Genomic DNA, 18,395 nt, shown 5'->3' with positions numbered 1-18,395 from the left:
TTTTTGGCTGTGTTGTTTCTTTGTTGCTGCACACAGCTTTTTCTAGTTGCAGCCAGGAGGGGCTACTCTTCCTTGCGGTGCGTGGGCTTCTCTTGTTGCAGAGCACCCGCTCTAGGTGTGCGGGCTTCAGTAATTGTGGCTCACAGGCCTCAGTAGTTGTGGCTCGTGGACTCTAGAGCGCAGGCTCGGTAGTTGTGGCGCATGGGCTTAGTTGCTCCATGGCATGTGGGATCTTCCCAGACCAGGGCTCGAACCTGTGTCCCCTGCATTGGCAGGCGGATTCTTAACCACTGCACCACTAGGGAAGTCCCAGGCTTATTTTCTAAGCACTTACCATTATCTGAATTTATCTATATCTCTTGTCCTACTGACTGACGTAGAACATCAGCTCCATGAGGGGTTTTGTTCTCTTTTGTATCCCCAATTCCTAGGACCGTGTTTGTTCTATATATACCAAGCACTAAATAAATGTTCATTGAATGACTTAACAAAACACATGTACAGGAATCTATTTCTCATGATGAATGAACATGTTTGCAGGGGGGTAGGTGAAATATAACCAAGTCAAGTGAGAAATGGGAGGACTTTCCTATAATAAATACATTCTATTTTATTTTTTCTTCCACACAGTTTAAGAAAACCAGACATTAGTATAAGTTGGAAGAACATCTCTGAGTTTGGACATAGGTCTCTGCCTTTTCACCCATAATGGATTGTCTACTGGAAAATCAAAGGCTGGCATTCAACAATATGTTATCAAGTGTTGTTATACAGTGTTAATAGGTGTTTCATATAAAAAGGGTACCATGACCACAACAAATTTGGGACACAGCAGATCCAAAGGAAAGTCTTCTCCAATGCATCCGAAAACAGCATTCTTCTCCACCCTGCCTTCCTCAGAACATCTCCTGGGAGCTGAGTTCCTTCCACAAAAAACACTTTGAGAAAGACTGCAGCAGACCAAATATTTAAATCACTTTGTACTCAAAAGGCTTCTAAACATCCCACTTCTAATTCTAATCAACAATGACAAATTCATGTCTTTAGAAAGAAGAGAGAGAGTTCCTTTCTAAGAACTGAGCAAAGGAAAATGAAACTGGGGCAATTGACTAAATGGCCTCATTCAAACATATCTGAGTTTTATCACAACAAAAATGACTGGCAAATTTTAGAGTAGTGTTTGTCAAGCAGGAGGAGGGGGAAGAAATACACCTCTTCAGGAATTCTCTCCCCTGTCACTTACCCCCTGCCTTTGGAGACAGCAGTGGGAATATGGTACATCTCTAAAGTGTATTGAGACATGAAAAAAATGCGAGAACTGCTATATTAAAAGACATCTTCCCAATGAGGTTTCAACTGACCCACTGCCAAACTTTTTAATTTCCGGAATGGCTTAGGCAAAACTATACTCACATTAGACTTCATAATACTTAATGATAATTAATATATTTGAACCCATTCTCACTCAACATTAGAAGCTTCCAAATCAGTGTACTGCAAACTGTTATAAAATTTTAATTTGTAACACTGTCCAAAAGTATACGACTAAGTTTACCAAACTTATAAAAACATTATGAAACACCTGGTCTTATTTTGTTGATTTAACATTTCATTTTCATCATTAAGCATGCTGAAAAAGCAACGTAACCAAAGATTAAATTAAATAATCTAAAAGTCCTTCATATTAGTCACCCGTTATCTTTCAACTACTTCTGAGCTAAATGAAGAACCTTATTTTACTCTCTATAAACAAGAGAATTTAAAAGCCTTCATGCCTTTGGCATTACTAGAATGGAGTATTTAAACTTTGTACCTTTGTCCACCATAAGACTGAAGTTATAATAACATGAAATGGAAGCCCACAGACCCTGCTGGAGTAAGAGTCCACTAACAATGTCAGCCTCTTGCCAAAAAAACAAATTTTGTCATGCAGCTGGCAATTAATGTACCAAAAATTTACCAGCCCATATAATTTTATCAGTCTACCTTCCCCAGAGGAAGTAAACAGATAATAAAACTAATCAAATCATATTTCTTGACCAGTCGCATCCAATATAAATTGTTACTTGTCCTCAGAAGATTGGACGATGATCTATTTATAAGGCTATTCGAGTGTCTGGCCAGTAAACCATAGAGGCAGTATACTAAGATATGGGGGTGCTCCTGAGTCAGCAAAAGAGGGTCCTGCATTGTGACGGATGGCCCCTTAAGTCATTAGCAAGTGCACATCAGGGAGTGATGGGCTTCTGTTAAAAACTGTTTTGTGTCAGCATTTCTGTACTCTCTGAAAACATCATGAAACAGTGAACTTTAATTAGTAATGCAACAGATGAGAAAATACTCAGTGTTTTGTAATACTCCACAGAGTAGAAAGCAGGGGACACATTCTTAGGTGGTGAGTTGCTAAAAGTTAGACCAATCAAAACAAAGCTGATAGGCCCAGTACCTTCTGGAATTTGTGACATCAGCATTTCTGCAAGTTTGGCCCATGGCCCTCCTGACTCAGAATCACCTGGGGGACTTTCTCCAGTGTAGATCTTCTCCAGGAAACCAACATTTTAAACCAGTAAAGCAGCATCTCCTGATTTGCCTGGGGAATCTACATTTGTCACAAGCTCACAAGTGTTTCCATCCCTTTGGCAAGGTCTTTAGCATCCTCTGCACATGAACACTAAACTCAGCAGCATATATGAAATGCTGAAGCAACATCAAATGTATAACCTCCCCAAATATCGCGATGTCATTGGCTTAAAAGGTGACAGACAAGCACAACAAATTGGGATTGACTCAGCCAATGCCCACTGGGTAACACATTTTACCTGTGCTGCATAATACTTGGCAGCATCAAACTGGTGACAAGAAAACAGAGCAAAACAACACATAACACTTAGCCACGGGCTGCGGACTTTTAAGAAAATCCAAATCTATAATGACATGGGAAACTTGCATTGTGAAAAAAGAATGTACTTGTAGGAAAAGAGGACTCTCTTTCTATTCATTCCCTTCACTAGGTGGGGAAAGGAAGAAGACCAATCCCCAAACCAGGTTTCTTCATTCTGGAATGCCTTCCCAGCCCCCAGGGCTCCCACAGACCCAACTTACTCTTTCTCAGGTTCCCCTACTGACCTTTCCAGCTCATTCTCTTCCCACTGTGGGAGCTCTTGGGAGAGGCTTTGTTACATGAAATTCATCAGATGAAGCACGTTGCATTCTCCAAGAGTAATACTACAAGGGTAGTAAAGCTTAATCCAACTATTTCATAGTAAAGCTACAAGGGAGGTATGCTTAATCCAATTGTTTAAATAGGATTGGAGAACTCAGTTTAAATAAATTAAAAACTAAATGAAATATTAATGATTTGCCTGAATGAGGACTTACTTGAACCCATGTTCCCCTTTTAAAATCACACATACGGAACCAATGCACGTCTAGAGAAATGTCCCCATGTCAATATCTTATTGACATGAACCCATTCAAAAATGCCAAGACACCAACCATTATAAATATTTTAGGCCACTGTAAACTGGTACCATGACACTGGCTTATGGTGGTTAGGAAGTTGTAGCTTAATGTTGACATTTAGCACAAAAAGCTTATGGTCTGAATTATGTTTCTTTCTTATGTAATTCTGGCTCAGGAATCCGATACAGAGAAGCTGAGAAATAAATTATGTTGCTGAGGCTGAAGATGAGGCACAGAAGTATGGCTCCGGCTATCTGAGAGAACAACAGGGGCCTGGAGTGGGCCAGGAGCCATTCCTTCCTTAGAGTCTTGTCCAGAAGGATGGCTTCCATCTGCATGTGTGTGGCCAGGATCACACACACATGAAACAGCTGGTGACTATGACCTATAGCAAACACACAAAAGACCACCAAGATCAGCAATAAAAAAGAATGGATTGATACATGCTATGGCATGTATGCTAAAAACACTATGTGGTGTGAAAGAAGCCAGATACAAGAGACCATATATTGTATGGTTCCATTTATATCAAATGTCCAGAAAAGGGAAATCCACAGAGACAGAAAATAGATTAGTGGTTGCTTCAGGCAGCGGTGGGAGTTGGCATTAACAGTACATGGGCACAGAGGATCTTACTGGGGTGATGAAAATGTTCTAAAACTCATATATGGTGATGGTTGTACAATGTGGTAAATTTACTAAAAAATCATTGAATCATATACTTGAAATTAGGGTATTATGTAACATATAATATATACTTGAAAAATTTATTTTAAAAATGTAACATGAGAAAAATAAAAGGGCCAGGAGAACAAAACCAAATCCATTTTTAAAACAACTTATCCACCAGTCCTGTTTTTCACATGAAAAAGTTCTGCCAGAGGTTACCTCTTGAGAGCTGTCACTGATCAGCTCAGATTCTGACTTCAATCTCAAAGGAGAAGCCAGCCATATTTTCTGTTGGACTCTTATGAGGTGCTCCTCTCCCCACTGCTGGTTAATCCCGGACACAACCAGGGACTCTTCCTCTCCAATAACTTACAGGACCCCAGTCACCATGTATGCATCCCCAGAGGGTGGGAGTCCAGTGGAGGGTGGTTGGAGTGAACAGGGATGTGCTGATTTGGTGACTGGTGAGAAAAGGAGTCCATTGCCCAGGGCTGGGGATTGCTTTGGAGGACAGCCTGCAGAAACCATGTTTCATGGGCTGAGTTGTATCTCCCCCTCCCAAATTCATATGTTGAAAGTCTCAACCCCCAGTACCTTAGAATGTGATCATATTTGGACATAAGGTCTTTAAGAGACAATTAAGTTAAAATGAGGTCACTAGCGTGGGACCCACTCTGATTGGTGTCCTTCTAAGAAGGGGAGATTAGGACACAGACATGCACGTACACAGAGGAAAGACCATGGGAAGAGGAACGGAGATGGCCATGGGCAAGCCAAGGAGAGAGGACTTGGAAGAAACCAACCCTGCCGTCCCCTTGACCTCAGACTTCTAACCTCCAGAATTACGGGAAAATAAATTGCTGTTGTTTCAGTCACCCAGTCTGTGGTTCTTTGTTATGGCAGCCCTAGCTAATATGACACAAGAGTTAAAGATTCTCCTTCAGTTAAAAAAAAAGAAAAAAAGAATTCAGTGTTGTACCCCCAGGACTTAACCCAGAGTAAGTATTCAATAAATGTGTCCACAGAAGGGACCAACCTGGCCATCTGCCCAACAAAGCAAGAGCGGAGTCAAGAATGAGGGTGGGGCTTCCCTGGTGGCGCAGTGGTTGAGAATCCGCCTGCCGATGCAGGGGACGCGGGTTCGTGTCCCGGTCCGGGAAGATCCCACATGCCGCAGAGCGGCTGGGCCCGTGAGCCATGGCCACTGAGCCTGTGCTCCGCAACAGGAGAGGCCACAGCAGTGAGAGGCCCACGTACCGCAAGAAAAAAAAAAAAAAAAGAAAAAGAATGAGGGTGTAGGAGAGCTGAGTAGGTGGCCAATGAGTTCCTTAGGGCAGGGAGCTGCCAGCGCCCCAACCTGCATCCCCCAGGGAGGAAGTGCGCCTGGAGGGGCCACCCCTGCCTCACTCAAGCCATACTACTGGGCTGCATCTAGTTTCCAAATCTGTGTGTGATGCAAAGAAGTGGTTCCTTATCCAGCGAGAGCCGTGTACTCCAAGGACACAGGGCCAAGCAGAAGGAGGTGACCAGCTGTGCTCAGGCACAGACCGGTCTCTGTTAGGGCAGGAGATAAAAAGACAGAAGAGCCACGAGCCCTGTACAGATGTGAAATGTGCCTGCAGCAGGAAGAGTGATTTCAACAATCCCGCCTGGCAGGAATAGGGAGGAACTTCCTGTGGGCATTGGAGAGGGAGCCCAGCATCTGACTGACTCTGTTATTTAAGGACGGAGAACTTTCCAAACCCTTTGTTAAAGATCTGTTACTAACTGCCCGTCTGGCCAATTTCCCCCCATAGGAGTGTCTTTCAGCTGTAGGCCCAAGAGGACAGGATAGAGGCCAGTAAATAAAATGTTATTAAGGAGCCAGAGCTGGCAAAACAAGGCCCAGGGCTGTTTTTCCTGCCCCGCCCTCACCCCAGACTTCGTACACTACCACCTCTATTTCATCTGGCTGGAGCTGGGGCGGTGGACGTGCTGGGCAGTTTCCTTAGGCAGGTTCCAATCCTCTGGCCCTCTCATCTCCCTCCTTTTTTGAAATCTGCCCTCTAAGCATTTTGCTCATTGTAATCCCTTCTGGCAGGAGAGAAGGAGTAAAGGAGATGAAACTCTAATCAGAGCAAACAAAGCAAAATCTGGCCATGTGTCTTGGGCAGAAGATGGAAACCCATGGACAAAATGGGCTTGGGGAGAACCAAGGTTCCTGCCTGCCACCTGGGGATGAGGATCTGAATCCTCATGGTACTGATAGCTTATCTAAGGAGCTCTCATCCCAGGACTCATCAGCCTCACCAGAAGTGGCCCAAGGGTCCCTCCTCCAGTCAGTCCCAGAGCCAGGGTGGAGGAGACACGTTCCGCAGTGCCACCCACTTCCCTAGACAGAGAGGAAGGAACCCTGCCAGCAGGTGTAAACCCCTGTGGTTCCGACACCTCCTCTCCACCACATGGCTTCTCTAACTTGAGTGAGCTCAGGCTCACCTAGAGAATCACACAGCTTCTGAGACACAGGACGTCTGGGGGCTGGGAGCTGAGAATCTGCATGTTCCCAGGTGATGCTGAGACTGCTGGTCCAGGGGCCATACCTGAGAACCACTGCTCTACCATGATCCCTGGCCCCATTGTACCCACCTGAACGAGACAAAGACCCTTTCCTCTCCTCAGCACAGCCCCCTGCCAGCTGGTACCCTCAGAGCCAGCTGTACTCTGTCTTTCCTCTTCCTCTTTACGGCTACCTTACATGTTCATTTAACAATGGGATTTCACATTCTAGGTAATAATGGGACTCTCCTGTCCCCATACCTGCCGGAAATGCTTTAGAGTCATAGATCCACCTCCTCTCCATCCTCCACCATCCTCCCTGGTTGTCCACTGGCTATGTACATACTGGCCTCTGTCACCTTACAATTTCACTAACCTTGGTCTGTGCCTGGAGAACTTCCAGAAGAATTGCTTCTCTCCCTGCCCCGGCCTCTCTTTGCAACTATGTGCACTGGTGTCAGGGATGGGAACCCTCCCTGGACAGGAGGGCAAGGGGCATCGGGGCCACCAGGCACTCACCGATGTAGTCGAAGCGCCCAGGAGCCAGGCGCTCTGGCAGATGCGCGGAGTAGAGGAAGGAGGCCAGGAGGGTCACGGCCATGTGCTTCTGGTGGTACAAGGTGGCTTCATTCTGTGCACTCTCCCCGGGGAAGAGGAATAGCTGCACATATTTAAAGAAACGTCAGGTCTTAAAATAGATAACCAACAAGGACATACTATGTAGCACAGGGAACTCAATATTCTATAATAACCTAAACGGGAAAAGAATTTGAAAAAGAATAGATACACGTATATGTATCACTGAATCACTTTGTTGTACATCTGAAACTAACACAACACTGTTAATCAACTATATTCATTATAAAGTAAAAATTTTCAAAAAGAGAAGGAAAGAGGGAGAGGAAGAAAGGAAGGAAGGAAGGAACGTATGTCAGGTCTTGAGAGGAGGCCTGTGGACATCCCCGCACATATGTGTGGACTCTGTGGGCCAAGGCCGTTCCCTCTCCAGTTCTGTGGCTTGGAAAGGGAACTCGCAGGGACTGTGTGAGCAGGCTTCCTGTTCTGAGTGTGATCAACTGAGACCCAAGGCAACTGTATTTTAATTCCCCACATGCTCATGAGAGCCTTTGGATTATTTAATTCCAAAAAAAAAAAAAAAGAAAGAAAGAAAGAAAGGAAGGAAGAAAAGGAAAACAACAGAAGTGAAGACAAACTGAAAGGAAAAGAAAAATCCAGTTAGATACAGCGCTACTTTTCTCCTGGGGCTAAAACGTGAGTATAGTAAAAAATGGCCTATTCACACTTGAACTCACTTCTAACCAGCACATCCCCTGAATTGATGCTCCTAATTAAGGCTTTAAGGCCGGCCTTCTGAGTCATCAAAAACTATTAATTATGGACATTACCCTGGTGTGGAGTTCAGTACGGTTTTTGTACAATTGTTATAAATAGTGGCGGCAGCCACCACTACGGAGGGCACTAGGCCAGGCCTTTTACTTGCATCACTTCATTGGAGCCTCAGCAATGACCACAAGGCAGACACTATTCCCCCCCATTTTGCAGATGAGGAAACTGGGCTGGAGGGTGACTTGCAAACCACTAACTAGCAGTGAAGTCAGGCTGATTCCAGAACCTGTGTGCTCAGCCACATCGCCATTTAGGGTAAGCCGTCCCCTCCCCCGCTGCCCACTGGCTGATGCAGCCGAGTCCCAGGAGCCCCCAGCGCTCATAATAGCAAGAACCTGTGCTGTATGCTTCGGTGGCCTTGTGGGACTTGCTCCGGTTTCCTGTGTGTGGTCTGTGTCCTCGAAGAAGGATTCAAGGAAGTGGGCTGCATCCCCATCTCTGGGTCTCCCCCAGGCCCACATGAACTGAACAGGAGCACACGCTCAGTGCCTCAGCTAATGAACCCAGCCCGACCCCTCTCCTTTATCCCTGGGCCCTGCCATCCTGGCCTGACACAGCACACCCTTACGCTGCCTCTGGGAGGGGAACTCCACCCACTGGGCCTGGGCTTGGCATTGCTGAGCCCATCAGTTCTGTTTATTTGATTATTCTCCTCTACCCCCCTGTGAAGGACAGGATGTCAGCCTCATTTAAAGATGAGGAGGACTTCCCTGGTGGCACAGTGGTTAAGAATCTGCCTGCCAATCAATGCAGGGGACACAGGTTCGAGCCCTGGCCCGGGAAGATCCCACATGCCGCAGAGCAACTCAGCCCGTGCACCACAACTACTGAGCCCACGCTCTAGAGCCCACGAGCCACAACTACTGAGCCCGCGTGCCACAACTACTGAAGCCCAGGCGCCTAGAGCCCGTGCTCCGCAACAAGAGAAGCCACTGCGATAAGAAGCCCGCGCACTGCAACAAAGAGCAGCCCTGGCTCGCTGCAACTAGAGAAAGCCCACGCACAGCAACGAAGACCCAACGCAGCCAAAAATAAATAAATAAAATAAATTTATAAAAAACTAAAAAAAAATAAAGATGAGAAAACCGAGGCTCAGAGAGCTTATGCTCATTGCCTAGGGTCACACAGCCAGTTGGCAGTGGGACTGGGATTTGGACGTGCACGAACTTTCCCCCTCCTTGTCTTTCCTCCTACACCCTCTTCCTTTGTGTTCTCCATCTAATTCCCACCTATCCTTTAAGACCTTCATTCATGCATTTTCCTTCACTACTACTACTATGTTAATTGATGATAATATATAATACTGCATTTATTGGACTCTCACCACCAGCTAGCACTTTACACACTGTCTCATATAATCTTGCCCACAGCCTGACAGAAGGAGGTGTTATTACCAGGCCATTTTACAGATGAGGGAAATCAAGACACATAGGTGGAAGATAACTCGTCCAATGTCTTGCAGTGAGTAAATATTAGAGATTTCCCTCCAGAGCCCGCTCTCCTGGTTACTCTACTGAACCCGAGGCTGCCTCCCCTGCCCAGCCCTCTGCAATTGCTCCTGAGCCCCCAGTCTGCACTGGCCACTGGTGCATCTCCTATGTTCATCAGGGCCTCTGTGTTCATGCCGTCTCTTAACTAGTCTGCAAGTGCCATTAAGGGAGCACCTCGGGCTCTACTCCTGTGTGTCCCAGTGTGACCAGGACAGTGCTCTGACCCCCAGAGCTCAGGACACAGTTGATTCCCTGATGTTGCCAACAGGCAGAGAGGGGTTGGAGCCGGGCCCTTACCCTGGAGAAGATGGGAAGGGAGTCCCAGGTGTAGGGATAAGCGAAGGCCAGGACACGAAGCATCTTACAGAGCCTGGGCTTCTGGACCTCCAGAAACCTAAATCAGGGAAGGAAAGGGGGAGATAAATGAGAATGAAAAAAGAGTTTCAGTAAATAACACACACACGCACATTAAAAATAACCAAGGGCAAGCAACCCACGAAGGACAAGCATTGTTGCACAAGCTCCTCCTATGGCCAGCAGCCTCTCCCCCAGCCCTCTCCACTTCTCCCACCCTGATGGGAACGGCTCAGTCTCAGATGTGGAAAGAGCTCAGGGTGGGCGGGGAGGGGGCAACCATCTCCCAGCATCCTGAGAAGCAATGGCATCCAGACAAAGTCAGGAAGGAGCAGAAGCCCTTCAAGGGCCAAGTTATCTAGATGCCAAAGAGCCTTCCGGAAGTCCAGCAACCACCAGGACAGGGAGACATGTGCAGAGCAGGTGGGCCCAATGGCACAGGCTCCTGGGGCGAGCACCTCTGCGAAGGTGGAGATGCTTGATTAGTCAGAGGCGCCAGCTGATTACCCTGCAGAAGCCCTGGGTGTAATTAGGGGTTTAATTACTTAAGAGATTTCTGGAATATTTAATACCACACACAGGGATACTGGGCCAGGGAAACTGAGTAAGCATGGTCCTTCCTTCTCTCTTTCATCATCACCCCCACCTGCCTCCGGTTCAAAGAAAGAAGCCAGCATTAAAGTGAGTGGTGCTGACTGTTGCAAAGACAGGCAGCTCCTCCCGAATGGAACACGATGGGGCCTCAGCTGGCTTGGGCCCAGCCTGAGGAGGGGGCAGCAGCTGAGGGTGTGCGGAGCCGGGCAGCACGGATGGCAGGCTGGATACTGGGAGGGGAGGAGTAAGGAGAGGCTCCACATGAAACCACAGCCCTGAACTGGGGCTCGGGCAAGGGAGAGCTCACACGCCCAGGCTGCGCCGGGGGGCAGGGCAGGTACCCGCTTCAGCAGCACAGTGTATTGTGGGCGATGGATCCTCCCTTGGTGCCCACAGGGCTGCGAGGCCAGAGGACCCCCAAGGGTGGTGTGCGGAGCCCGGGCGCCGAGGCTCATGGGGTAGCTGTTCTAGTGCAGCCCGTAAGATGAGGGAGGCGCTGGGGCCATCTCAGCCCCCCTCGACAGTTCTACCCCTCATCACACTCTCCAGCGGGGATGGAGTCTATGTTCCACCACTGCTCTTCACCTCTGCTCCTCAGATACCCCGTCCCAGCCCACTGGCCTGCCCCTTCTCCACCAAACATAGACTGCTGCCCCTGCAGCCCAGGCCCATCTCCCCTTCCAGGTTATTCACGTCCCCTACAAGCCAGTGCAGTCACCTGCCTACACGCCCCACTGTGCCCACATTCTTTGGCGTGGAAAATGGCAGAGACACCCACAACTGCCTCCTGAGTGGTTGGGGAAGTCTCCTCGAGGGCAGAGCTGGGTCTGCTCAGCTCTCCATCCCCAGCATCCAGCTCAGAATCGTGTCTGAGGACACGACATCGCCAGGCTGCTGTGTGCCGTCCAGCTCTCAGGGCAGCCCAGCCTGGGGATCCCTGTTCTGGGTAAGAGGCGGCCACCGTGGACCCCGAGAAGCCCCATAACCTCCAGAGATCAGCTCCAACTTTGCTCCAGCCCATGGGCATGTCCCTCCTTCTTTCCTGTCCCTGTGGACACTGGGCGGAGATGGAAGAGAAGGTCAAGAAGGAGGAGGAGAAATAAGGGACCTCAATCCATCATCCCCCAGAACAGAACCCCAGCCTTGGAAGGAACCACAAACCCTGGGATTGGTGAGGCTGCACAGGGTCACGATCTGGCAGACACCCTGAGTCTGATCCTGTCCCTGCCCTTTGTGACCATGTCATCCAGCAGGTGATGTAACCCTTGTGTGCCCCAAAATCCTCATGTGTAACACAGGGACAACAACAGAATCCCTGCAAGGGATTGTTGCCAGGGTTTGACAAAATGATGCTCGCAAAGAACTTACAGTTGTGCACGGCACAGAGTAACACTCACGAAATGGCAGCTTTTAAAACAAACGTGTGTTGTAGGAGCCATCCTCTCCCCATCCCCATCCTCTCCCCATCCCCATCCTGTAGCTATGTCGTACCAGAAAATAGGAACAGGAGGGACCAGATGAGTTCTGGGTGATTTGCCTAAAATCACAGGAGCTAATAAGAGGCAAAGGTAGGATTTACAGCCAGGGCCATCTGGCTGGCTTCCCACCCTCTCCCTGAGGGCAGGCAGAGCAGGCATCTGACCACTACTCAGCCTCTGTCCTTACCTTACAGACACCCCTCTGCCCCAGGAGGCAATCGAAACACACACCTGCTGCCCCAGGAACCAGGGCCCATCTCGATGGCCTTCTCAGTCCACACTGGCAGACCCTGTCCAACCACGGCAAGCCCACTCCCTCCCTCCCCATGCACTGCCACCGCCTATCACCTCTGGGTGCAAAGAGACTCGCTATTAAAGCACGCTCTTTCTGCGGCCACTTACACAGGAAGAAGGCTGGCTCTGGCTGACGAGGGCCATCCCCCAAACCATGGATTTCCTGCGACTTGAGACATTTCGCCCGGCCTGATAAAGTACTTCCCCAAGGGCAAACGAACCAGCCTCTCCAGCTGCAAAGCCGAGTCTACAGGGGGGAAAAGGAGAAAAAGCAGAACAGAAGAGAGACAGCAACAAAGAATAAGAGGCAGAAGGGCCAGCAGCCACAGAGACAGTGGGGGGGGGGGGCCCCCTCCCACTACCAAGGTGCAATTCCAAATCAGGCCACAGGGTGTCGCCACAGCCAGAGATTCCGAGAGGGACGGGAGGGAGCCACAGCATCCTCCAAAGCACCCCACACCCCAAAGTCTCCAAAGCCTCGCCTGGTAAGGCAATCCCTGCACCCCAGAGCTGGGAGGCAGGGAGCCAGGCCTCCTCCGCCTAGAACCAGGTGAGCAGGAAACACTGGGTTTTGGGAGAAGCCTCCAGCAAGAGAGGGTTGATACAATACCAGTCTATTCTGAAACCTGATAAATTCTTGTTGCAACAAAGCTGGAAAGATTTGCAGGTGAATTCTGGAACTAGTGCTTGAAAGAAGTGGGCCTTTGGAAACATCATACTGCTGCGGAGGTGTGTCTGTATGTGTGTTGGGGGGCGGGTGTTATGGTAGTTTGGTTGTTGTGTGGGTGACATAGCAGGAATGTGGACATTTCCACGTGCTAGCCCCTAGCCCTAGCAGCACTCTGTCATCTGACTGAGCCCTCTGACCTCCAGATGTATCTGAGAACCACTGTCTGCTAAGCCTCCTGTCTCCAGCTCTGACCTCTAAACCCCTTTCCAGGCCGGCCCCATGCCCCTCTGAGCTGCCACGGCAAGGCTCTCACAGCACAGCTCACTACCCGCCAAGGATGAAAATCCATCTCTCCCTCACAGCACCGACCACAAGGCATTTCACTGAGCAAGTATATGTCAAAACACCAATGGGTGGATGCTTTGAATGGATGAACGGAAAAGTGCGTACAGTGACTCATGGGGAACAGCACTGTGTAACTGACATTCCTGAGACAGTGGTGGTGCCTTCCTAGGCTTTCGGGTTGTCGGCGCGTATGAGCAGGCAGGGTCTCTGTCACCCTCACCTGGCTCTGAGAGCCACAGAGAGGTCACGCGTTCTGTCATTTCCCCCCTCAAATGCTGCAGAACAAGAAAGCAGTTTTCTAGAACGTGTTCCTTTGAACTGAATTCCATGATAATAAGGATCGATAGACCAGTTGGGGGAGTCCACGTCTCCCTGGGTGGACTTTACCTAACGGACATGTACCGTAAGGGAATGAACGCCACTAGGACCATGCTACTCTGGGAAGCATGTGGATAACTAAAGCACGACTCCTGAGCGCCACGGTCTGCCGATCAGGGAAGGAGGTGGTTCTCAGCCATGGATGGATGGAGCGGGACGCGGGAGGCAGACGTGGGCTTGGGGGGTAGGGAAGAAGGCAAGGAGAGAAATCTTGGAAAAGGCGCTGAAGCGGGCATCATAGAATGCCCAAACCAGAAGGAACCCAGGGGACATCTTCTTAGATGCCCCTGTTTAAAGGCCGTGATCGGCCAGAGGCAGCACAGCAAGTCTGTGAGATCGGGACCCCAGATGGCCCTCGCCCTCCTCCACCTGCTTCTGAAGTTAATCAGGGCCAGAGCCTCTCCCCACACACGAGTCCCCCTCCTCACTCCTCAGACACTGAAGACAAAGACAGAGAATGAAAACAAAGGGGACGGGCCTTGTAAGAGCAGGGATCCACCGACACACGGAAAGGAGAGCAGACAAGGTGCGAAGGAGGCCGGACGGGCCCGCGGGGGGGACATCCCACTCTATCCTTAACTCTGAGCATGTAGCGTTTACCCCTCTCTCCCTTTCTGTTCCCCAAGCCCCCACTTAAGCCCTGCAGGGCACGGGAGCTGTGTCCACAGAACTGTCTTCCTAGGAAGTTTACTGTCCTTCACGAGGACAAGGCCAGTCCTCTGTAGGACATACGAGGTGCTTCCATTCCCCCCGCCTCTCTTTAGCCCCCCTCTAGCTTCTCTCCCCGCTTCCAGCCCCACAGGCTCTGGGAACTCTGAAGCTCCTTGTTGCCTCCCAATGTCATATACCACCCTCTCCAGGCCCTCGCCCTTGTCCAGGCTCTTGGCTCTGTCCAAAAGGCCCTTCCCTCCTCTCCAGCTGAAGTGTTCAACCTTCCTCAATACTCATTCCTAAGGACACTTCGCAGAAGCCTGGGAATCCAAGCAGGTGTCATTTCGTGTTATCATTATTTGCTTCTGTTATATCCTGTAATGCTACACACTGAAAGGCTTTAAAGGAAATGATGACTCCATCTGGACTTTCTGAGGGTCTGCAGTCTGCTTCTCATACTGCATCGGGCACTCTCTGAGGACAAGGACTGAGCCTCACTCATCCCTGTATTCCCAGGTCTTAACATGACACTTGGAGCATGGCAGGCATTTAAGGAATGTTGAGTGGTTGGTTGGATGCATTGATGGAAGGATGGGTGGTTGGGTAGGTAGATCGATGCATGAATGGGTGGGTGGATAGGTGGATGGATGGATGGATGGATGGATGGATGGGTGGATGGGTGGATAAACTGAATAAGTGGATGGATGGATAGATAGATGGCTGGGTAGATGGATGGATGGGTGGGTAGCTGGATGGGTGGATGGATGGATGAATAGGTGGATGGATGATGAACGGGTGGATGGATGAATGGGTGGCTGGGTAAATGGATGGATGGGTGGGAAGATGGATAGGTAGGTAGATGGATGGATAGATGGATGGATGAAACAGCCACAGATGTGCCCCATAAGCAGAAATCATCCATTTCATTGACAAGGGAGAAGCCCCAAATGGACATTCAAGAGATTCCTGGCCAACCTGCCCTGCCAAACAAGTTTGTCTAAAGGTGCCAGGCATGTCACATCCAAAAGACTCATTCAGGGACTTCCCTGGTGGCACAGTGGTTAAGAATCCGCCTGCCAATGCAGGGGACGCGGGTTCGAGCCCCGGTGTGGGGAGATCTCACATGCCGCGGAGCAACTAAGCCCGTGCGCCACAACTACTGAGCCTGCGCTCTAGAGCCCGTGAGCCACAACTCCTGAGCCTGCATGCCACAACTACTGAAGCCCGCGTGCCTACAGCCCGAGCTCCACAACAAGAGAAGCCACCGCAATGAGAAGCCCGCACAATGCAACAGAGTAGCCCCTGCTCGCCACAACTAGAGAAAGCCTGCATGTAGCAATGAAGATCCAACGCAGCCAAAAATAATAAATTAAAAAGAAACAAAAAAAGAAAAAAAAGACCGATTCATTGTACCTGAACAATCTGGGAGGACTCCTGGCTAGAAGAAAACAATATACCCTCATGGCTTATAGGTGATTCAGGAAGATTAAAAAAAAAAAAAAAAAAAAAAAAGTTCTAAGAATTTGCATTGGGAGTTCATGGGAAAGCAGTCCTGGATCATGAATGGCGGGACTGTTTCTTCCACCCATGAAGCCCACCTGCCCCGCCAGTCCGCAGTGCTCGCCTCCCTCTGATCCTAAGTTCGCAACAGCAGAGCCACGCAGCCCCACAGGAGCTAACCAGGCAGGACAGTGGCTCATCCAAGGACCTGATCCAGGTGTGTCTTTGGCCCAGGCCTGTCGGTGTGCCCTCACATCCAGGCACTGTGCCTCCAGGCCATGCTTCATCTCTCTTGGGCTGTTTTTAGCATCAGTGTTACTTTTCTATGTATGTTACACCTTGTCTCACCCAAGGCAGGGAACCGATCTCCTCCTCTCCCCGACCCGTGGCAGCCCTCACAGCTCTGGCCTGGCACAGAGGTTGCACTTCAGAAAAAGCTTTTAATTGCCAGAGCCCTTGAGGAATTGGGGGAGAAGGAAATAATAACCCCATGATGTCTGATTCAGTTTTCTACCCTCTGGGCAGACCCTATCTCCTCACAGCTGGAGGGGCGCTCTGATTTCCAGGAAGCGGGAAGGGGGAGTTTAGCCCCCACTCCCATCCCAGGGACGAAGCAACACAAAGCCCAGTCTTGAGGCTGAGCCTGGAAATGAGGTTCACCCCCATGGCAAGCAGCTCTGTGCTTCCCACCACCTGCCTCAGGACAGGTAAGTGGAAGGCAAGTTGGGGCAAGCATCCCCCATGCTGTTTACGGCTCTGTCCTTTGATTTTTAAAGAAAACCAACCTGACAAGTTTGGGGAACTTGCCTACCTCTGGATCCCACAAAACTAGAGTGTCACCCAAAGAAAGCTGGAGCCAAAATCATTGCGGGGAAGTTGCAGAAGCATACCTCTCCCTCCCTGTTTTCTCCTGGGGAGGGAAGAGGTGGCGGCTGCCAGGAATAAGAATTCTATGAGGCCATCAGCAGTCTATTCAGAAGACTCAGACTGGCTCAGTGGAGTCACGGGTAGGGGGACAGATGGCCAAGGGTGACCGCCAGCCTTCCTTGGCGCTCTTCCTCATGCACCACGAAAGGCCCCCAGCTCCCAGCACCATCTACACAGGGATGTTACCCCAACACCACCATTCCAGAGGTTTCCCAAGTAATTTCGGGTAGTTCATTTTTACCGAGAGCTGAATAAACTAGAGTAGTTATCCTAAAAAATGCCTCTTGTACTCATACTCCAATGAGCTTCCTTGAGTGGAAGGAAAAAAATAGAAGGAATAAGAGCCAGTGAGCTGGGCATGACTCATGGCCACCGGTCTTCCCCTGGGGATGTGTTGGACGTTTGAATATCATCCATCACCCACCACACATACAGGCATATCTTGTTTTATTGCACTTTGCTTTATTGTGGTTTTTGCAAATTGAAGCTTTGTGGCAACACTGTGTTGTCAGATGATAGCATTTTTAGCAATAAAGTATTTTTTAAAGGTGTGTACATTGTTTCTTTAGACATAATGCTATTGCACACTTAATAGACTATAGTGTAAATATAACTTTTATATGCACTGGGAAACCAAAAAGTTTGTGTGACTTGCCTTATTGTGATGTTGGCTTTATTAAGGTTGTCTGGAACCGAACCTGCAGTATCTCCAAGGTGTGCCTCTATGAAGAGGCTGGCCCCCTCTGTCCCTATTAGCAGACGGCCCATTTATGGGGCACCTCCTATGGGCCAGGCTAGTGTTAGGTGTTCTGGATACATTACCTGTAATCCTTACATCCGTCTCACAAGGTAGCTGTGTTGACCCCACTTTTTTTTTTTTTTTTTTGGCCACGCCACGCAGCTTGCAGGATCTTAGTTTCCCAACCAGGGATTGAACCTGGACCACAGCAGTGAAAAACACCAAGTCCTAACCACTGGACTGCCAGGCCACTCCCTTGACCCCATTTTATAGATGAGCAAACTGAGGTTCAAGGAGGGTAAGTGACTTGTTCAGCAACAGGACAAGCTACATAACTTGTAGAGCCCAGAGCAGAAGGAAAGTAGGGGGACCCCCTTGTTCAAAACTCATTAAGTGTTTCGAAACAACAGCAGGGAATTAAACCAAGTGGGGAGCCCTCTTGATCACAGGGCCCTGAGTGCCTGCACAGGCGTGTGCCTGTGAAGCTGGTCCTGCCTGGCCACTGGAAGTCCATCTGGAACTGAGTCCCAGGTTCCCGAGTGTCTTTTCCACTGTCCCCTCCAATAGTCCAGGGAGCTGCGTGCTCTGTGCTGCCCCCAACCCCATCCCATCTGAGACAGAGCAGCCGGGTACCTGGAATAGCAGGAGAGGCCGGTGCTAATGATGGTGTTCAGCACAGCCAGGGCCACGTAGTAGTCGTGGAAGACGGTGTTCACCAGCGCGTCCGGGAACACATAGGCAGAGTAGGCAATGGCCGAGCCTGGGAAGAAAAACCAGCCTTGGGCAATAAGCCAGGATTCCGCACTGTCTAGACTCCTTGGGAAGACCAACCGCCCCCCCCCCGCATCTGGCTGAGCCCCCCATCATCCCCACAGACCATGAGCAGTCCTGCAGCTCCACCC

At 49.5% G+C, this 18,395-nt stretch overlaps 1 protein-coding gene across 5 annotated transcripts in view; it reads right to left on the bottom strand.

Moving 5' to 3' along the window:
* Positions 1-1,598: 1,598 nt before the first annotated feature.
* The window catches only part of PAQR5 (progestin and adipoQ receptor family member 5), an 85,748-nt gene continuing 68,951 nt past the window's right edge, over positions 1,599-18,395 (bottom strand). For 4 of the 5 annotated variants that reach the window (XM_067029257.1, XM_067029255.1, XM_067029258.1 and 1 more), the window contains 4 exons: positions 18,127-18,253; positions 9,861-9,957; positions 7,186-7,327; positions 1,784-3,847 (listed from right to left, as the gene is read on the bottom strand). In XM_067029257.1, coding sequence (XP_066885358.1) covers positions 3,606-3,847; positions 7,186-7,327; positions 9,861-9,957; positions 18,127-18,253 — 608 coding nt within the window. In that variant the 3' untranslated portion in view covers positions 1,784-3,605. Of the gene's footprint in view, positions 3,848-7,185; positions 7,328-9,860; positions 9,958-18,126; positions 18,254-18,395 lie in introns of all 5 variants that reach the window. The other variant, XM_059056065.2, reaches the window with a different exon arrangement.

The sequence above is a fragment of the Kogia breviceps genome, chromosome 3 (assembly GCF_026419965.1).
Source record: "Kogia breviceps isolate mKogBre1 chromosome 3, mKogBre1 haplotype 1, whole genome shotgun sequence".
In the NCBI taxonomy this organism is placed as follows: Eukaryota; Metazoa; Chordata; class Mammalia; order Artiodactyla; family Physeteridae; genus Kogia; species Kogia breviceps.
The sequence above is the reverse complement of the archived record's forward strand: the minus strand, read 5'-3'. Positions and strand labels throughout refer to the sequence as shown.